The 14,756-nt window shown below is 42.7% G+C and overlaps 1 protein-coding gene across 2 annotated transcripts; it reads left to right on the forward strand.

Moving 5' to 3' along the window:
• The first annotated feature begins 1,515 nt into the window (after positions 1 to 1,515).
• On the forward strand, positions 1,516 to 8,716 carry NRSN1 (neurensin 1). 2 transcript variants are annotated; one of them, XM_027451210.3, is made up of 3 exons: positions 1,516 to 1,646; positions 6,008 to 6,205; positions 7,153 to 8,716. In XM_027451210.3, the coding sequence occupies exons 2-3, from the start codon at positions 6,017 to 6,019 to the stop codon at positions 7,549 to 7,551; spliced, it is 588 nt and encodes a 195-aa protein (XP_027307011.1). In that variant the 5' UTR covers positions 1,516 to 1,646; positions 6,008 to 6,016; the 3' UTR covers positions 7,552 to 8,716. The 2 variants fall into 2 exon arrangements, with proteins under 2 accessions (XP_027307011.1, XP_071889441.1); XM_072033340.1 differs by lacking the exon at positions 1,516 to 1,646 and adding an exon at positions 3,519 to 3,635 and having other exon boundaries at positions 6,012 to 6,205.
• The last annotated feature ends 6,040 nt before the right edge of the window (positions 8,717 to 14,756 follow it).

Below are 14,756 nucleotides of genomic sequence, written 5' to 3' on the forward strand. Positions count from 1 at the left end.
TTGAGAACAGTAACGGGAGCAGTGAACCTAGCAACTTCAACAGCTGCCACTAGCTGTTCACTGCTGGTGCTAAGCACAGGCGGGAGGGAACTCAAAGTCCATCAATAGCAAACAATATTGTCCTTTATTGACACAACACAGCCACAGTTGTATGCCTAAAACCCACCTTCCCCTCCCAGCCAAACGTGGCTTCATCCAGATGTGCACTACAAGCAACTTCTGAGATTAACAATGGTGAATCTTAAAGGTTGTTAGTTTGGAGTTAACGGCTCATTTTTAGCTTTACTGCAAACGTCCCTATTGCTACAATGCTAATTTGTCATAGTTTGCTGAGCATATTCCTTCTGTGTAAGAAAACAAAATTGTACCAGTTAACACATGTATTTCATCTTGTAATTATCTCCCTTGTCACTATGTAAATAATCAAAAGCTATGTTTGTGAGTAGAGGACACCTCATGTAGATTAATTACATTTTCTATAGAATACATCCACTTGATTTGGCTTAAAGCAGCATTCAATCCTAACAGTGATACTACCTGTAAAAACAGGTGTTAGCTGTCCTTACAGTACAAATAAACAGAAAATCTGTTCTGATATTCTGTCCTGTTACTTGTTCATTTATGGCTTCACTGTATTTTCTGGATTTTTTTCACAAATAACTGTCAGTTTAATGCCTTGTTAATTGCCTTGGGCTAGGGCATGCTAATACTACTCACTGATTATGATACTGCTCTGGAAGTAGCTGTGCTCAGGTTAGGAGAACCATGTTTGTCATTGCTCATGAACCGAAAAGGGCACGTCGGCTTTGGAAGAGGATGGAACCCACATAAATGAGCATTTTTTCCTCTGAATGTACTCCCTTACTTCCACTTTTCATAGCCATTCTTAAGATTCCTAGTTTGCAATTGTTCAACATTGTTTTTTTGTTTGTTTGTTTTGTCATCAAAAGCAGTTTGTTTTAAAGGAGCTTGGACATTGTTATTAATTAAACTACCATTAATTTTATTTTCTTCAGATACTATAGTGATTCAAACATTAAAAATAATAATAGTAAAACAATTATTTTTCCTTCCATTATTACTACCTCATTTTGCTTTAATGCACCTCCGTATTTCCTGCATGCAGTGACACTCTTTTTTTTTTTTTTTTTGTATGTATTTCAGTGTGGGATATTAAAATGACTCTTTAGCGTTCTTTCCACGTATTTATTTTTATTGTATTTATTTTCCAGGGGAATCGCACGTTGCCTCTGCGGGATACACCTTAGCGTCTCATCATTCCTTCCAACTCTTCCCTCGCTCCGTTCCCTATTCCCCCAAACTCCCTGCCTTGCAGCCCCTCCTGCTGACCCCACAACCTCTCGTTATCGGGGCAGACCCAGGACATCCACATCTTGCCCACCGCCACCCGGCTGAGGCCGCGCAGGGCCCCAAGGGGCTCCGTGCTCAGTGGGCGGCCGCCTTCGGTCCCTTGTCCCTGCGGGCCCAGCCCAGCCGGGTCCGTCCCGGCCGTGGGCGGCGTTGCAGCGCCGAGGCAGGGCGCGGCGGGCGCTGCGCGCTGGGGCCGTGCGGGGCGGCGCCGAGCGGGATGGGGACGGGGCCGGGCCGGGCGAGCCGCAGCTAGCGCCGCCGCGGCGGGAGGACAGGTAAACCCAGCGGGGATGTGGGGCTCCACCGGGCGGGGGGCGCGGAGCGGGGCTGGCCGCGGGGGGCACCGAGAGCCCCGCCGAGCCTTTCTTCCGAGCCCGCGGCCGGCCGGGGTCCCTCAGCGAGCGGCCCCGAGGGCCGGGGCTGTCGTGGGGGGGGGACCGTGCCTGGTGCCACCGGGTGCGCGATGTGATGCTCGCTCCCCGCAGGGCTCTGCCTCCCCATCAGCGCGGTGAAATTGAGCAGGGAAGGGCATCCAGGGGGCCGTGGGGTGCGACTGCGGAGAGGACAGGAGAGAGGAGAGAGGGGTGTTCTCTCAGGACCCCCCCCCCCGGAGCCGGGGTCTGCTCCTGCCCGTCACCGCGGCAGTTGTGTGGGGTGCAGAAGTGGCATCCCCGAATTTGCTCTGCCCTCCTCGTCCCTTACGGCTTTTAAAATGTGACCAACCCTTCAGTGGGAAGTAATCCGAAGGAGCTGGAAAACGTATCGGGTAATTTTTCATGGATCGTGCTCATCTTTTTTACCTGCCTGCTTGCCAGTCCGGTTACATCTCTGTGGATCGGTGGGGAATAGTAAAGCTTAACGTAAACAGGACAGCTTTTGCCATGGAAACAAAAGTTGCTAGGGGATGGGTTGCTGCTACGCAGTGGCGTGCACTGAAGCCGCGGTCATCTATCCTGCATGTTCCTAGACATCTTGGGTTTAGACACTGAAAATCTTGTAAAGATAAATGACTTCCTGTGGCCTGGGTGCGTGTTCTAGGCTCGTGCTTAATGCAGATTTGAGTAACAGTCAGTCTTTCTTTCCAGCAAGTTTCCCAACATCTCAGCGTTTAGTTTCTCAGCCATGAAGGTGAGACATGCAAATAGACATCAACACGCAAGAGGACATAACTACTGCAGCATTTATTCACCCAGTGTAAATCGATGCAGGCACTAACATTTATGTAAAGCTGCTTTTTCCCACCATGCTCTGAGTGTTTCAGTTCCTCTGCCTCATCAGTACATAGCAAGAACATAATGTTTACACTGCAGCTGAGAAAAGAGACCATCTTAGGCCAAATTACCAGACTGCTTCAGTGAGTCATATAGGGCTGGGAAGCCTTCTCTTTTTTCCTCTCTAAGGGATGAGATTTTTCCAAAAGGTAGGGGATTATGTTCAGACTCTTCCATTTATAATAAGTAAAGAAAATGTGCAGTAGCACTCATATTATGCAGCGCTTGAAAAGGACTAATGATGCCGACTAGATCAAGTTTTTTTTTTTTCCATTTTGAAAGGTCATAGTACTTGATGTTGTCACAGCTCTTTCAGACAAAATATCATTTTCTTTTGTCTAGTATTCAACCTCCCAAGCTCTTGTTTATCATTTTGCTCATATGCCTGACCAAAACCACCTATTAGCATTTTAGATTGCTACAGAAAAAGAATCTGTGTAAGATAAGTGATTACGGGGTATGGGGTTCTTGGAGGTAATTCATCATTAGAAACACCAATCCTCCCTACATCTTTCTCAGCAGATAAACATACAGACAGTGCAGTGAATTCAAGAAAAATCTATTTGTATAGGTTTCTGTCACATTGCATTGAATCAGCAACTTTAGTTTACTACAGTTACATTAATTTAAGAAAATCCAAATTCATCAGTGTTTTCCACCTTCTTTCCAGAATTCTGGAACAAAAAAAATGTTCTAAAATTGTTTCCTGCTGGTGCTGGGTCTGGTACTTCCCTGCCTTGACATTGTCAAGTCAATTACATCCAGGAAAAGTGCCTCCCATTCTGCTCATTGTGTGACACTAAATGTGGTCACCTGAGTACACTAAATTGGCAACCAGTTGCATGTAATTTAAGGAGGTAGCTCTAATATGAGAATAAAAAGCAGAGTAAGGACCTGAAAGCCTGATTCTCTGTGGAGTTTGATTGACCTCTTTATTTTCTTCTCTTTGTGATATGGGAGATGCAGTACTTCCTTACCAATAACCAAAGGCAGGTTCGGGTATATGGGCATAACCTGCTCCTAAGTGATATTGAGGTATAGGCTGTGTGTGACAGTTGAGGTAAAATACACTGTAGCACACTGTGGCTTTGTTGTGATGTGCAATCCTGAGATTAGGTACACTGAGATTAGGTACAGTGCTTTCTCAGTTTGGTTCTAAGTTCAGCACCAGTTTGGGATTATTTTTGACAAATGGCATACCTAACTCCCCTCATTCTTTGAATGGGCATGGATAGTGGGTACATGACAACTAAGTGACTTTTTACTGTCTATGAAGTATTTAGGAGTTAACTAGGAGTTCAGAACACTATTCTTCTAAGTTAAGCCACTTCTTGCTTTTATTGAATATCATTTGCTACTTTTCCTTTGAATGGTGAAGTTTTCTATGATTTCTCATGGAAACACTCAAAACGTACTTTACTGTCTCTTGTCATCTTGGAGAAATCTGCATATAGATGATCTTGCCATGCTCTTCTTTTACCTTGAGGTATTGTCTTTTTTATCTGTAGTGGGTAGACAGAGCTCTCTTCATTGTTTGTCAAGTGGAAATTGGCAGCTATTGAAGAAATGGTGGCAGTGAAACAAGAGGACTCTTTCATTTCTTTTTGGTCGAGGAATAAATAGAAGGAGAAACTTCCAAGGGAAGCAAAAAGACCACCGTTGTAAAAGAACAAGCAGACTTGAAAACCAGAATAATTTCCAGAGGTTTCCCCATAAGGGTGCAGATTATATGCATGTGACAATGTCATGCATATCCTTGTCACTACTATCTTGTTGCTGTATCAAAAAGAACTATGGATCAAAACTTCAGAGCATTGAAAAAGTTGGTTTTTTGAAGCTCTTTTATCAATGTCATCTTTGCTATAACTTCTCTGAGAGCCTTGAAACCTTGCCATGAATCACAGTAGAGAAACTTGCAACCATAAGATGTTGAGATCATGTAATCCCAAACTAAATGCATATTGAATATACAAAGTAAATGAAAACCAAGATGATTAGCAATTAAGAGGAGACAGTGAAGCCTTCTCTCACTGGGTCAAGGATGCAACCAAATTCTAAAAATTTAGGTCATCATCATACCAGTGCTGATTTCCAAACCAGCCAAGAGCTCCAGCTGGCTGCCATTACCTGTTGGCACATTCTGGCTTCTGCTGAAATTAAATGCAGCAGTATCTATTTTTTTTCCTTGCATAAACAGATATTTAATATCCAGCAAGATCAAACATTACTGAAGGGCAAAGGGACTGCAAAGCTGTAAAACAGAGGTCCTAGTTGTGATGAGCACATCAAACCTTCCTTCCTTCCCTCCCTCCAAGTAAAATTGCAGTGGCTGTGGCAATCAGGTGAACCAGTTGAAGCTGTCTGAAGTTGATAAATTAAGTTGTGACATTCAGATTTGGGTAGGAATTAACAGTTCCCTTTGGACTAAGACTTTTTGAACTCCTTAAAAAGAAGCCATTCAGTTTAAATAATACTGACCTATTGCTCAAGTTTTTGAGGGGCTGATATTACTTTAATGAATTCACTAGCATCATACCTGTGCAAGTTCAGACCTGCATAGTTAAATACTAATTTTCTAAGTTAGGATAACTTCAGTGAAGGGGAAAAAAAAAAAAATTGTTAGCAGTTTCCATAGCAGGCAAAATTCTTATTTCATTAAAGTCAGCGGGACCTTGGGTGTTGAATTCTCCAAGGGAGCAGTAATTTGCCACAAATTCAGTATTTGCATTTCATTCTTAGGTGAGCACATCAGTGCTGTTGTGCCATTCCATTTTTTCATTTTTAACTATCTGTATTTAAGTGCAGGATAGGGAGAGTTTCAGTCTGGTTAGGACTTACCTTGCCTGCATTTCTTATGGCTAGGAATGTTACATCAGCACACAGCCTTAAAGTTCAAAAGGTCAGGTAAAATCGGATTTAAAAAAACAAACAAACAAAAAACAAACAAACAAAAAAAAACAACCAACTCATCCAGCAATTTGAAAGTTTGTAAGGCTGCAAATGCTAGTGAACTGATAGAACTAGAGTCAGCCTCAGAAGCAATTTGAGCCCTAGAGGGATGATGGCTTTTGTTACCTGTCATCTTCTGCTTTTTTCAATCTCCACGGAAACCCAGTAGCACACTAGTGTGAAGGATGGGGACCAGGCACCCTACATATGGGAGGGAGTGTTCATGCAGCATCTTTAGGCTGTGCTGCACCAAAATGCTCAGTGCCCTGGGCTTGCTTCAGCTGAGTCATTGCACACATTACCAGGCTCATTACCAAGGCTGTTTTTTTTCGTGTCACCTGGAGCGTGTGTAGCTAGCTTTCATATCCTGCCACGTCAATAATTAGATCTGCTTTGCATGAAACCTCTCGTTGCAGGTAGGAAGGATGAGCTCCTATGCTGACATCTGCGGGACCAAGCACACGCAGGGCAGCACTGAGGGAGGTTACCAACGCTATGGAGTTCGGTCCTACCTGCATCAGTTTTATGAGGACTGCACAGCTTCAATATGGGAGTATGAGGATGATTTTCAGATCCAGAGATCGCCTAGCAGGTGGAGCTCTACGTTCTGGAAGGTACTACCCATTGCTGGGTGCTGGAGAGAGAAACTCCTATGTTGAGATACTCGTGTAACTAACAATCTTAGGGATTCAGTTGTTCAGGTTTCACTGAGATGACTGAGTAACCATCTGTCTTAACACAAAAGTGTATGGGTTTTGTTTGTTAGCTTTTATTTTTTTTAAACCAAGATACATCAGCTTCCAGGGGAGTTCTGGGGTTTTTGAATCCTCTAGCTTCTCTGTCACAGGGAGCCACATCACTGAAACCTCAAAATCTTGTTATGGGCAGGGTTTTCCAAATTCAAGAGCTTAATAGTCCTGTAAGATAATCACAAATGGCAATGGTAGGTTAACAGTGGAACCATGTGAACTGGAGATTAAGAACAACAGTAAGATCTCCATTAAGATCAGGGAACTTCAGAGAGTCTGAGAATACCAGAGGTTGGAAGGGGGCTGTGGAGGTCATCTAATCCAAACCTTCTGCTCTGATGGTAGCCCATCCTGTGTGAATCAAATTTTGTACTAATGGGAATTGTGCTAGGAATATTCTGTGAATTCTTCATGGCAAGTTGTGGATATGACACAGACCATCATTGGGGACTGAAGAGCTGGTGCTAAGTACCACCTAAAGCTAAAAAAAATAATCGGTCACACAGTACTGGGATTAAACTGTGATCCTTTCTGTGGCAGGCCCTTTGGACATGAGGTGCTATGTAGAAGTATAGATATGTATTCTGTATTCTGTTTCCAGAAATGTCAATATTGAATTATATGAGTTGTTAAAAGGTAGTTCCTCTCTATATTCTAGTTCCAGTAGAGCCACCCAAAAGGAAAACATCAGCCGTTGGTTACAACAAAAAATGTATCTGCAAGGCACTGTAAAAGATAAATGTTCTCTAGAACTGATTACTAACAGTAAACGAGAAGGCCATATTCATTGTTTAATTTTCTTTGTCTTCCAGGTCGGACTCATCTCTGGGACGGCTTTTATGCTGATAGGTTTAACGGTTCTTGTAGTGGGTTTTCTTGTGCCACCGAAAATCGAAGCTCTTGGGAAAGATGATTTTGTTGTGGTGGATACTCGTGCCATTCAGTTTAATGGGTCCCTTGATATATGCAAGCTGGCGGGAGCAATCTTGTTTTGCATTGGAGGGACCGCCATGTCAGCATGTCTGTTGATGTCTGCTTTTGCTAAAAGTTACTCCAAAGAAGAAAAGTACCTCCAGCAAAGATTTAAAGAGAGAATAGCAGATGTAAAAGCCCATGCAACCCCAGTCACAAAAGCGCCAGCACCAGGAGAATCAAAGATACCTGTCACTTTGTCCAAAGTTCAAAATGTCCAACCTTTACCTGAAACCTGACCCTTTGGTTTTGTTTCTCACTTGTAGATCACTTTAATGGAAAATATCAGCTGTTGTTGGCATACGTGCTAGTCAATTACAACATCAAGTGCTCTGCTATACAAATTCACAGCTGATTGGGAAGCTGTTCCAGTGCAAATTTAGGATTCGGAGAAGTGAAATTATGTGATTAGACCTGTGACCAATATATGCAGTGTATTCAAACATTTTAATCTGTGTTGAACCAGTAAGTCCTTGCAACAATGATTAGGTGTCTAGCTTACCAGATTGCATCCCTAGAAAATACAAGGTGCATTTATGACAGCTCTACCAGGAATACCTTACATTGCACTGTTTAAAGTTTAGATGAGTTGGTGTTTTGTTTTTTCCTGTCTTTAAAATACTCTTTACTCTGCCTGGTTCTGCTGTCCAGGGAGCCAAGGTTCTGCCCTTGTAATGTGCACTTGTCCTCCTATCACATGCTATGGTCCTCATCGAAGTAATAATGCACAAGTAAAACATCCATGACATTGGAATGTCCTTAGTTTGATCTTGGCACACTTCGCTTCCCAGTAAGGTTACTTTCTGGGAAAGGCAAATTATACTTGTTCCAGAGTTACAGCTAGCTGTGCAGAACTGCCACTGTTCTCTTAATCATTGTCATAGTAATAAAAATAAAAATAAAAAAAAAAGATAAGGAATTCATATGAAAGGAGGAACATCATACTTGTCTATCTTTGGTTTGAAATTGTTTCTACTCTTATGTTGTGTTATGTTTGAAACACATACAGATCGTTTCAGTTTTGGCTGGGTATGGATTACTAGGTGCAGTTTGACATGCCCAGGCCCCATTTTCTGTCAGTACGTTAATGCCATGTTAGATGACTTTAACACACTTATCTAAAGACATTTTGAAATGCTGTTTATATTTTTATAGATGATAGAAAAAGTTATGCTTACCAGATACATTTCTGTAAATGCTTTCCTGAAGACTTATACTTTCATTGAAGACCCTTGATTATTTTCTCACCTGGGGCAATTATTTCACTGTCTTAATCTATGGATTTAAATTAAACTGTTTAAAGGAGGATGTGACATTTGTATTCTCTGACAATATGTGCCACCTTATAGTTCTGTCTATTTTTTGAATGGATTGAATAAAATTCTAGGCGTGAGCCAATCATGACATCTGTGAAAAATCTCTTTCTAGTCAGACAAGTTTCTCTATGAATCTAATATTTCACTTGGAAAGGAGAAATTGGTGCTCAAAACTCAAGTGCAGTCTGCATTTCAGCTTTCTTACATGAGGAAATCACTTTGGTGCTTGATCAAAAATTTCCGGCGTGGTAATGCCAGGTATGTTGTAACAGCTATGCTCCCATCCTTGATGATAAAACATGTCATGTTCCATTACTCAGTTCAGACTTCCATGACATAAATAAACCTGAATACATGTGTAGGGAAGTTTCAGCTGAATCTGTAGCAATTACCATGGCTGACAATGGCATCAGAAGTAAAATTTTCTTCTGAAAGAAGTGAAAACTGCCTATCTAAGCAATGCAAGTGCAGTCTCCAAGTGTTAGCACTAAAGAGATGTCCAACTAAGAGCTTGTCACAAGCACATAACTACATAGAATGAAATGAAGTTGGTTTTGGTGCTGCTTACACCCATATATTACAAGTGCAAAAAGCACATTGGACCCAATGCTTAAATATAAGATTGTAATCTCAGGGTAGAAGCATGTGAAAATAGTGCTAAAGAGGAGGAGAGTGATAAGATGAGGAGCTGTGTATTATTTTAAAGGAAAGCCAGCAAGAATTTCATTATCAGGGATGAGCAGTAGTGATTACTTACGAGTGGTATATGGAAAAGAGTCATTGCCACTGCTGTTTGTTAGTTACTTCAGGTGGAGAGAGTCCTTATCAGTTTCTTTTCAAGCTGGGAAGGATTTTGTTTACTACTACTTGCTTTCACTGCTGTTGGGTTATCAGTATGTGGGCAGCAGAGAGTCAAGCTGTCCTGACCTTTTCAATGCAGTTTTTAATTAAAAATTGTGCATGGAGGAGATGTGACATTTTAAGTTTCACAGTGAAGGAGATTGGATTGATAACTCCCGTAGCTATTACTGAGTGCATCTTTCCATGCACGTTTTGTTAATGCTGTACTGAAAGTTGTACTGAAAATCCATTTGGAAAAGAAAGCCCAGGTTGGGCTTGTTTACCCAAAGTAGCTATATGGGAATACGGTTCTCCTTTAAACACACTCCATGCATAAATACATACAAGTGTTAAATTTTTGTCCATAGGACAGATGACCTGACAGTGCATGGAGCTGAAACAGCCAACAGGCATTTGGTCCCACGGTGCATCGCTCCTGCAGAACTGAACATCTTTGACATTGTGAGAAAGGATGAGTCATGCACGGCATTACTCAGGTGTTAAGGAAAAGAAAAAGCCTCAAGGATCTTACCGAAGCTTGCTGGGATAGGAAATGTGTCAGGGATTTAGCAGCAGCAAAGCTGCTGACACTGTAACAGCTAATGGTACCGCACACACTTCATCTTGTTAAACCCTTGTTTCAGTTGATTAGAGATTTTCCAGCAGATTTTTTGACACCTCTGAAGGCTGAAATCCTTCACAACAGAGTTTCTGATCCACGCGGGGTTTTTCTGGAAATGCTGAGCATAAAATTATTTTGTTTATATTAATAAGTCATACACCAGAAAGTTTAAGGCACATTAGAAATGTTTTTTAGATTTGATTCCTTGTAATGTTTTAGCACCTTCAGCCTTTGGTGCAGGAACTGAAATGTCGGAAAAAGAGCAGTGGTGATGTGCTTTCTGCTGTTCCCACAGAAAATGCTGGTGATACTTCCTCCAGGTGGGGAGCAATGAAGGGCAGCCCAGCTCTCTGGGAACTTCCCAGTGAGGCTAAGGACAGTCTGCCCTTGCTCATATCTTTTCCCTGCCATATATATTTTCCCTTTTCCCATGTCCACTGAATCATCACTCCACTCCAGGACTGCCTAGGACTTCACCTCCTGACATTGGTTGCCATCACCTTTCCAAAGGACATATTACTGGATTAACTAGTGCAAATAAATCATGTCTTGAACAGCAGAGACCTTTTTTTCCCCACCTACTGACCTCCTGATAAACAGGTTTCTGTCAGTTTCTTCATGCTTATTTCTTGCCCTTCTAGCCTTATTTGGCTTAAAATTATAATGAAACCCCTTTTAGCCCAACACCATTTTCTTTGCAATTGTGGCAAAAAAAAAAAAAATCACATTTTTCAGTCTGACTGGTAATCAGTGACTTGATTAATACATGCTCTCCTGATCGTTAGGTCTGCATCCTATACCACACTGTGCAAAAGCTCCTCTTCACATCTGTTCTTTCCTCCCTGCTCCAGGATGCCTTGACCCCTCTGTTTTCCATTTGTTCCCAATGCACAGTGAATCACAAGCTAAGGCAGAGAAGCAGAAGTGTTCTCTCCTCCTGAGTTGCCTATAAGCACATTTAATTCTCCAGTTTCTGCTACAGCCTCTGCCTGCCATTTCCAAGTATGAGTTTTGCAATTATGCACAAGTGCAAGCAAACAGCTCTTCATGAGAGCAGCAGCAGCAGCAGCATCCTGACCAGCAGCCAGAGAATGAGGCTTGACAGGGAGCGAGCAGCACACAGAGCCTTCACTCTGGGGAGGGCTGCTCAGCCCCCCAGGGATCTGAAAGCCCTTGGAGACAGCAAAAGACTGCAAGAGCCAAAGCTGGATGCACTTTGCCCGTAGCCTTCTATTAAAGGGCTAAAATAAAGGAATTAGCACTTGAGCTCAATCAGCACCGACTGGCGATCCTGCCATTGCACGGCAGGCTGCTCTCTAAGCTCACACACTGCCCAACAGGGTTAGCAAGACAACACGATGCTCCTTGAATGGGCTCTGGAGGCACAGCCTTGCCCCCTCCTCATCCCACCACTCTCACTGCTCTCTTAGCGGTGTTTTTAGTGGCGTTTTTAGGGAGCATTAAACTGCTCCAGCTGGTTGGGGTTAATGTCCACACATCATTATAGAAGTGATGTTTGGGTTTTGCCAGGTCATCCCCACAGCACCATTTGCCCCCAGGGATCATCACCACATATGAGGAGACCCATGTAGGATCCTCCTGTTTTCAGTATTTAGAGACTCTTTGTGCTCCTTATGGAGCCTTCTGATGCCTGGGCAAACAATCCGCCCACACCCTCATTTTCCTCAGCTCTTATCTGGACACAAGGCAGACCACACAGCATGTGTTTCCTGTATTAGTTCACTTGATGTACATTAAGCAGGGCAAAGCTCAGTTTTGCTCTCAGATAATTTACAGAGGGACTGTTATGAAAATAATCTCTGCATATTAACAATAAGTCAGGCAAACATTTCTCATGGCCATGCAAACAGAAGAAACAGCAAGCAAGCAACTGGCTTTATTGTTTTGTCTAATAGTTTGCAGCTGGTCTTCAAAGGCCTACTTTTTCCATTATTTACCATTTATGGGTTTTTGCAAATAAAGATGGAAGATCATTTTTAAACACTCCTAATAAGCCAGTCAATTTAATGGTACACCAGATATGCTGCTCCAGTAATCACTTGCAACTTTAGGCTGATGTCTAGCTAAAGACAGCCTCTAGTCTAAGGTTATGAGGATGAGATGGAGCGAACCCTTTCTGGCACATCATTATTTCTCCATGCCTGCTTTCATAACGACTTCAGCACCTGCTGCCCTTTCTTTCTCCTTGCCTTCTTCAGCAGCCTCATGCCCTGACATTTACTTCCTAAGCCCTGCATCTATTTACAGCCACAGTGGCAGGGCTGTGGAAGAGATGTCCTTGAGGATGAAATCCCCAGCCAAAAGCACTTAAGAGGTTTCGCTAGCCTAACTTCCTTGTCCTGGGATAAGCCACATGGTCAGCAGACTTATAACAATGAACCCTTTGGTCACCTTGAACTAGGCCTTGTGTTTCATGAAAAGAGAAATAGCCTTCACTCATTTCCCCTTCTCTATGGATAGTGACTACTTCTTTCCAATGGGCACAAATCCTAGACCTTGGCTAACCAAGTTAATTCCTGTTTCTTGCTAACTCTAAGGGAGCAACATGAGAATGGCAGAGGAAAGTGCAAAGCTCATTTTTTTCCTAGGACACTCACTTTGCACCAACAATCTCTAACCCACAAATAATGTAGAGCACAGGCACTATTTTTAAGAAAGATGATTTCTCACAGCCAAAGTGGAAGAAACAAATGCAGCAGAGAAACAGAGGGATGGTGCATGGTAATGAAACCATGACCCATGGCAGGAGAGGAAACAAAGCTAACTTCTTCACAAGGATACCAGCCTGGGTATATGGAGCACATTACAACTGCTCATCTCTAACACCAACATTTCATCACTGGGGCAGAGGAGATTTAAATCAGACCTCAAGTGAAATCAGCAGTCCTTCCTAGCTGAGACAGGCAGAAAAATCTGCATATCAGTGAATGCTGAGGACTGAGTATATTTTCTTTCCTCAAGAGCAGGAGAAAAAAGCAACAGCATGTGAAAGCATCAAAGAGATGGGATCCATCTCCTAGGTGTGCCAGAGAGTCCCACCAGGACTATCTCTGGCTGAGCAGCAGCAGCTCCCCTCCAGCCAGCTCAGCTGCAACTGTGCAAGAGGGAGTCTCAGCCCCTCTAATCAATTCACCTGGGATGGGAAGGTGAACCAAGATGAGGATGAGGGCTCAGATGGTCACTACTACTCCACAACATATACAGCTACTGCTTCATCCCTGGAAGGGAGAGAAATAAGGCTGACTGTGACTCGCTGTGACAAAGCGAGTGGTGATGGGTGAGCTGCCAGCGTCAAACTTGCCCCCATACTCCTGATAGCCACGTTTGTCTCATCAAAATTTTATCTGGTAAGCAGCTGGGCCAGCTACCAGTATGCACCAGGCATAGTCACAGTGTGGGTGAGTCTTGCTCAGCTACAGGAGAAAGGGGAAGGTTGGGAACAGTCATGAGGTCTTAATGACTAATTTCTGTAAGAATAACCTCTTAAATAAAATCCTTTAAAATTATGCCTTTTTCCCCCCCCCCCCCCCCCCCCGACATCTTGACAGGGTCTATCCTACTAGATAATGCATTGGATTTGGAGTCAGAGCAATGCTTTTTCATTCTGCAGAGTTAAACAGTTTTTGAAGGACAGAGAAACTCAAATGTTTTCATATTTGAAAGCTGAACTGTTTTTTCTAGTTTTTGATATAGACAGGATGAGAAAGAAGAGAGAAGTGGCCCCAAGCTTGCAAGATTTGAAAGCAATGCAGTGAGTCTTAAGAAATATAGCTTCCCTTTTAATTTTCTTACAAAACCTTTTGTTCAAAGCCTCAACACACTCTCCCACTACTGGGAGAATGTTATTGTACTCCGAATGGTGAGGCTTTAGATTTAGGGCCACAATTCAGGTGAGGGGCTGATGAGGGGGAACCTTATGTCATTTACAGTGAGAGCACTGGTTTGATCTGTGATACCTGCATTAATTCTTTATCTCTTTATGCACACAGCCTCCCTGATGACGCTCCTCACTCAGGTACAGCCTCCACAGCTGTGACACCTGGAGGTCACTCCACTGACTTCAGAAACATTCAGGTTCATGGTGCTAGGCTCCACCTCTATACTTGACACCTTCCCTAGCTGCCACAATCAAGTATCCAGAAGTCAGTTTCTAATTTTCTTTTCACACTTCTTTTTTTAGTAGATCTCATGTACCCAGGCTGAAGAAGAAAACCCCAAACCAAAAGTATCACTACAAAGAAAAACACAACTCTCTTTATAGTTATGTGCTTTCTGCTAATAACAGTATTCTGCAATTTTACAGCACAGGTTTTAATTTACACACAACCTTTGCAAGCTATACTTTATTTCATGCTTGTTTGAATTAGAAAAAAAAAAAAACTGACTTTATGGCAAAGGGGCCACATTTTTAAGTGGATCTCACCTGGACTTTATTCTTCAACATCATCTAATTTTAGGCTAACTCTTAAGCTGCTTGCTGAACCAGACAGTCCATTACAGGTGACTCAATCGGGATCTCAGGTATTTCATACTATCCTCTGGAGGGCAATTTTTCTCCAGTCACAAACTGGACAGCCTAGGGAAACTGAGCTAGTGTATAACCAGAGGATGACTATGTTTAGGTGGTTTAATTATCTGGCTGGTG

This window comes from Anas platyrhynchos, chromosome 2 (assembly GCF_047663525.1).
Source record: "Anas platyrhynchos isolate ZD024472 breed Pekin duck chromosome 2, IASCAAS_PekinDuck_T2T, whole genome shotgun sequence".
Lineage (NCBI taxonomy): Eukaryota > Metazoa > Chordata > Aves > Anseriformes > Anatidae > Anas > Anas platyrhynchos.

Bases quoted from the DNA above. Each gene is read 5' to 3' on its own strand.
- NRSN1 (XM_027451210.3), top strand. From the start codon at position 6,017: ATGAGCTCCTATGCTGACATCTGCGGGACCAAGCACACGCAGGGCAGC. The intron at 6,206-7,152 runs GTACTACCCATT...TTTGTCTTCCAG, and splicing joins GGAGCTCTACGTTCTGGAAG to GTCGGACTCATCTCTGGGAC.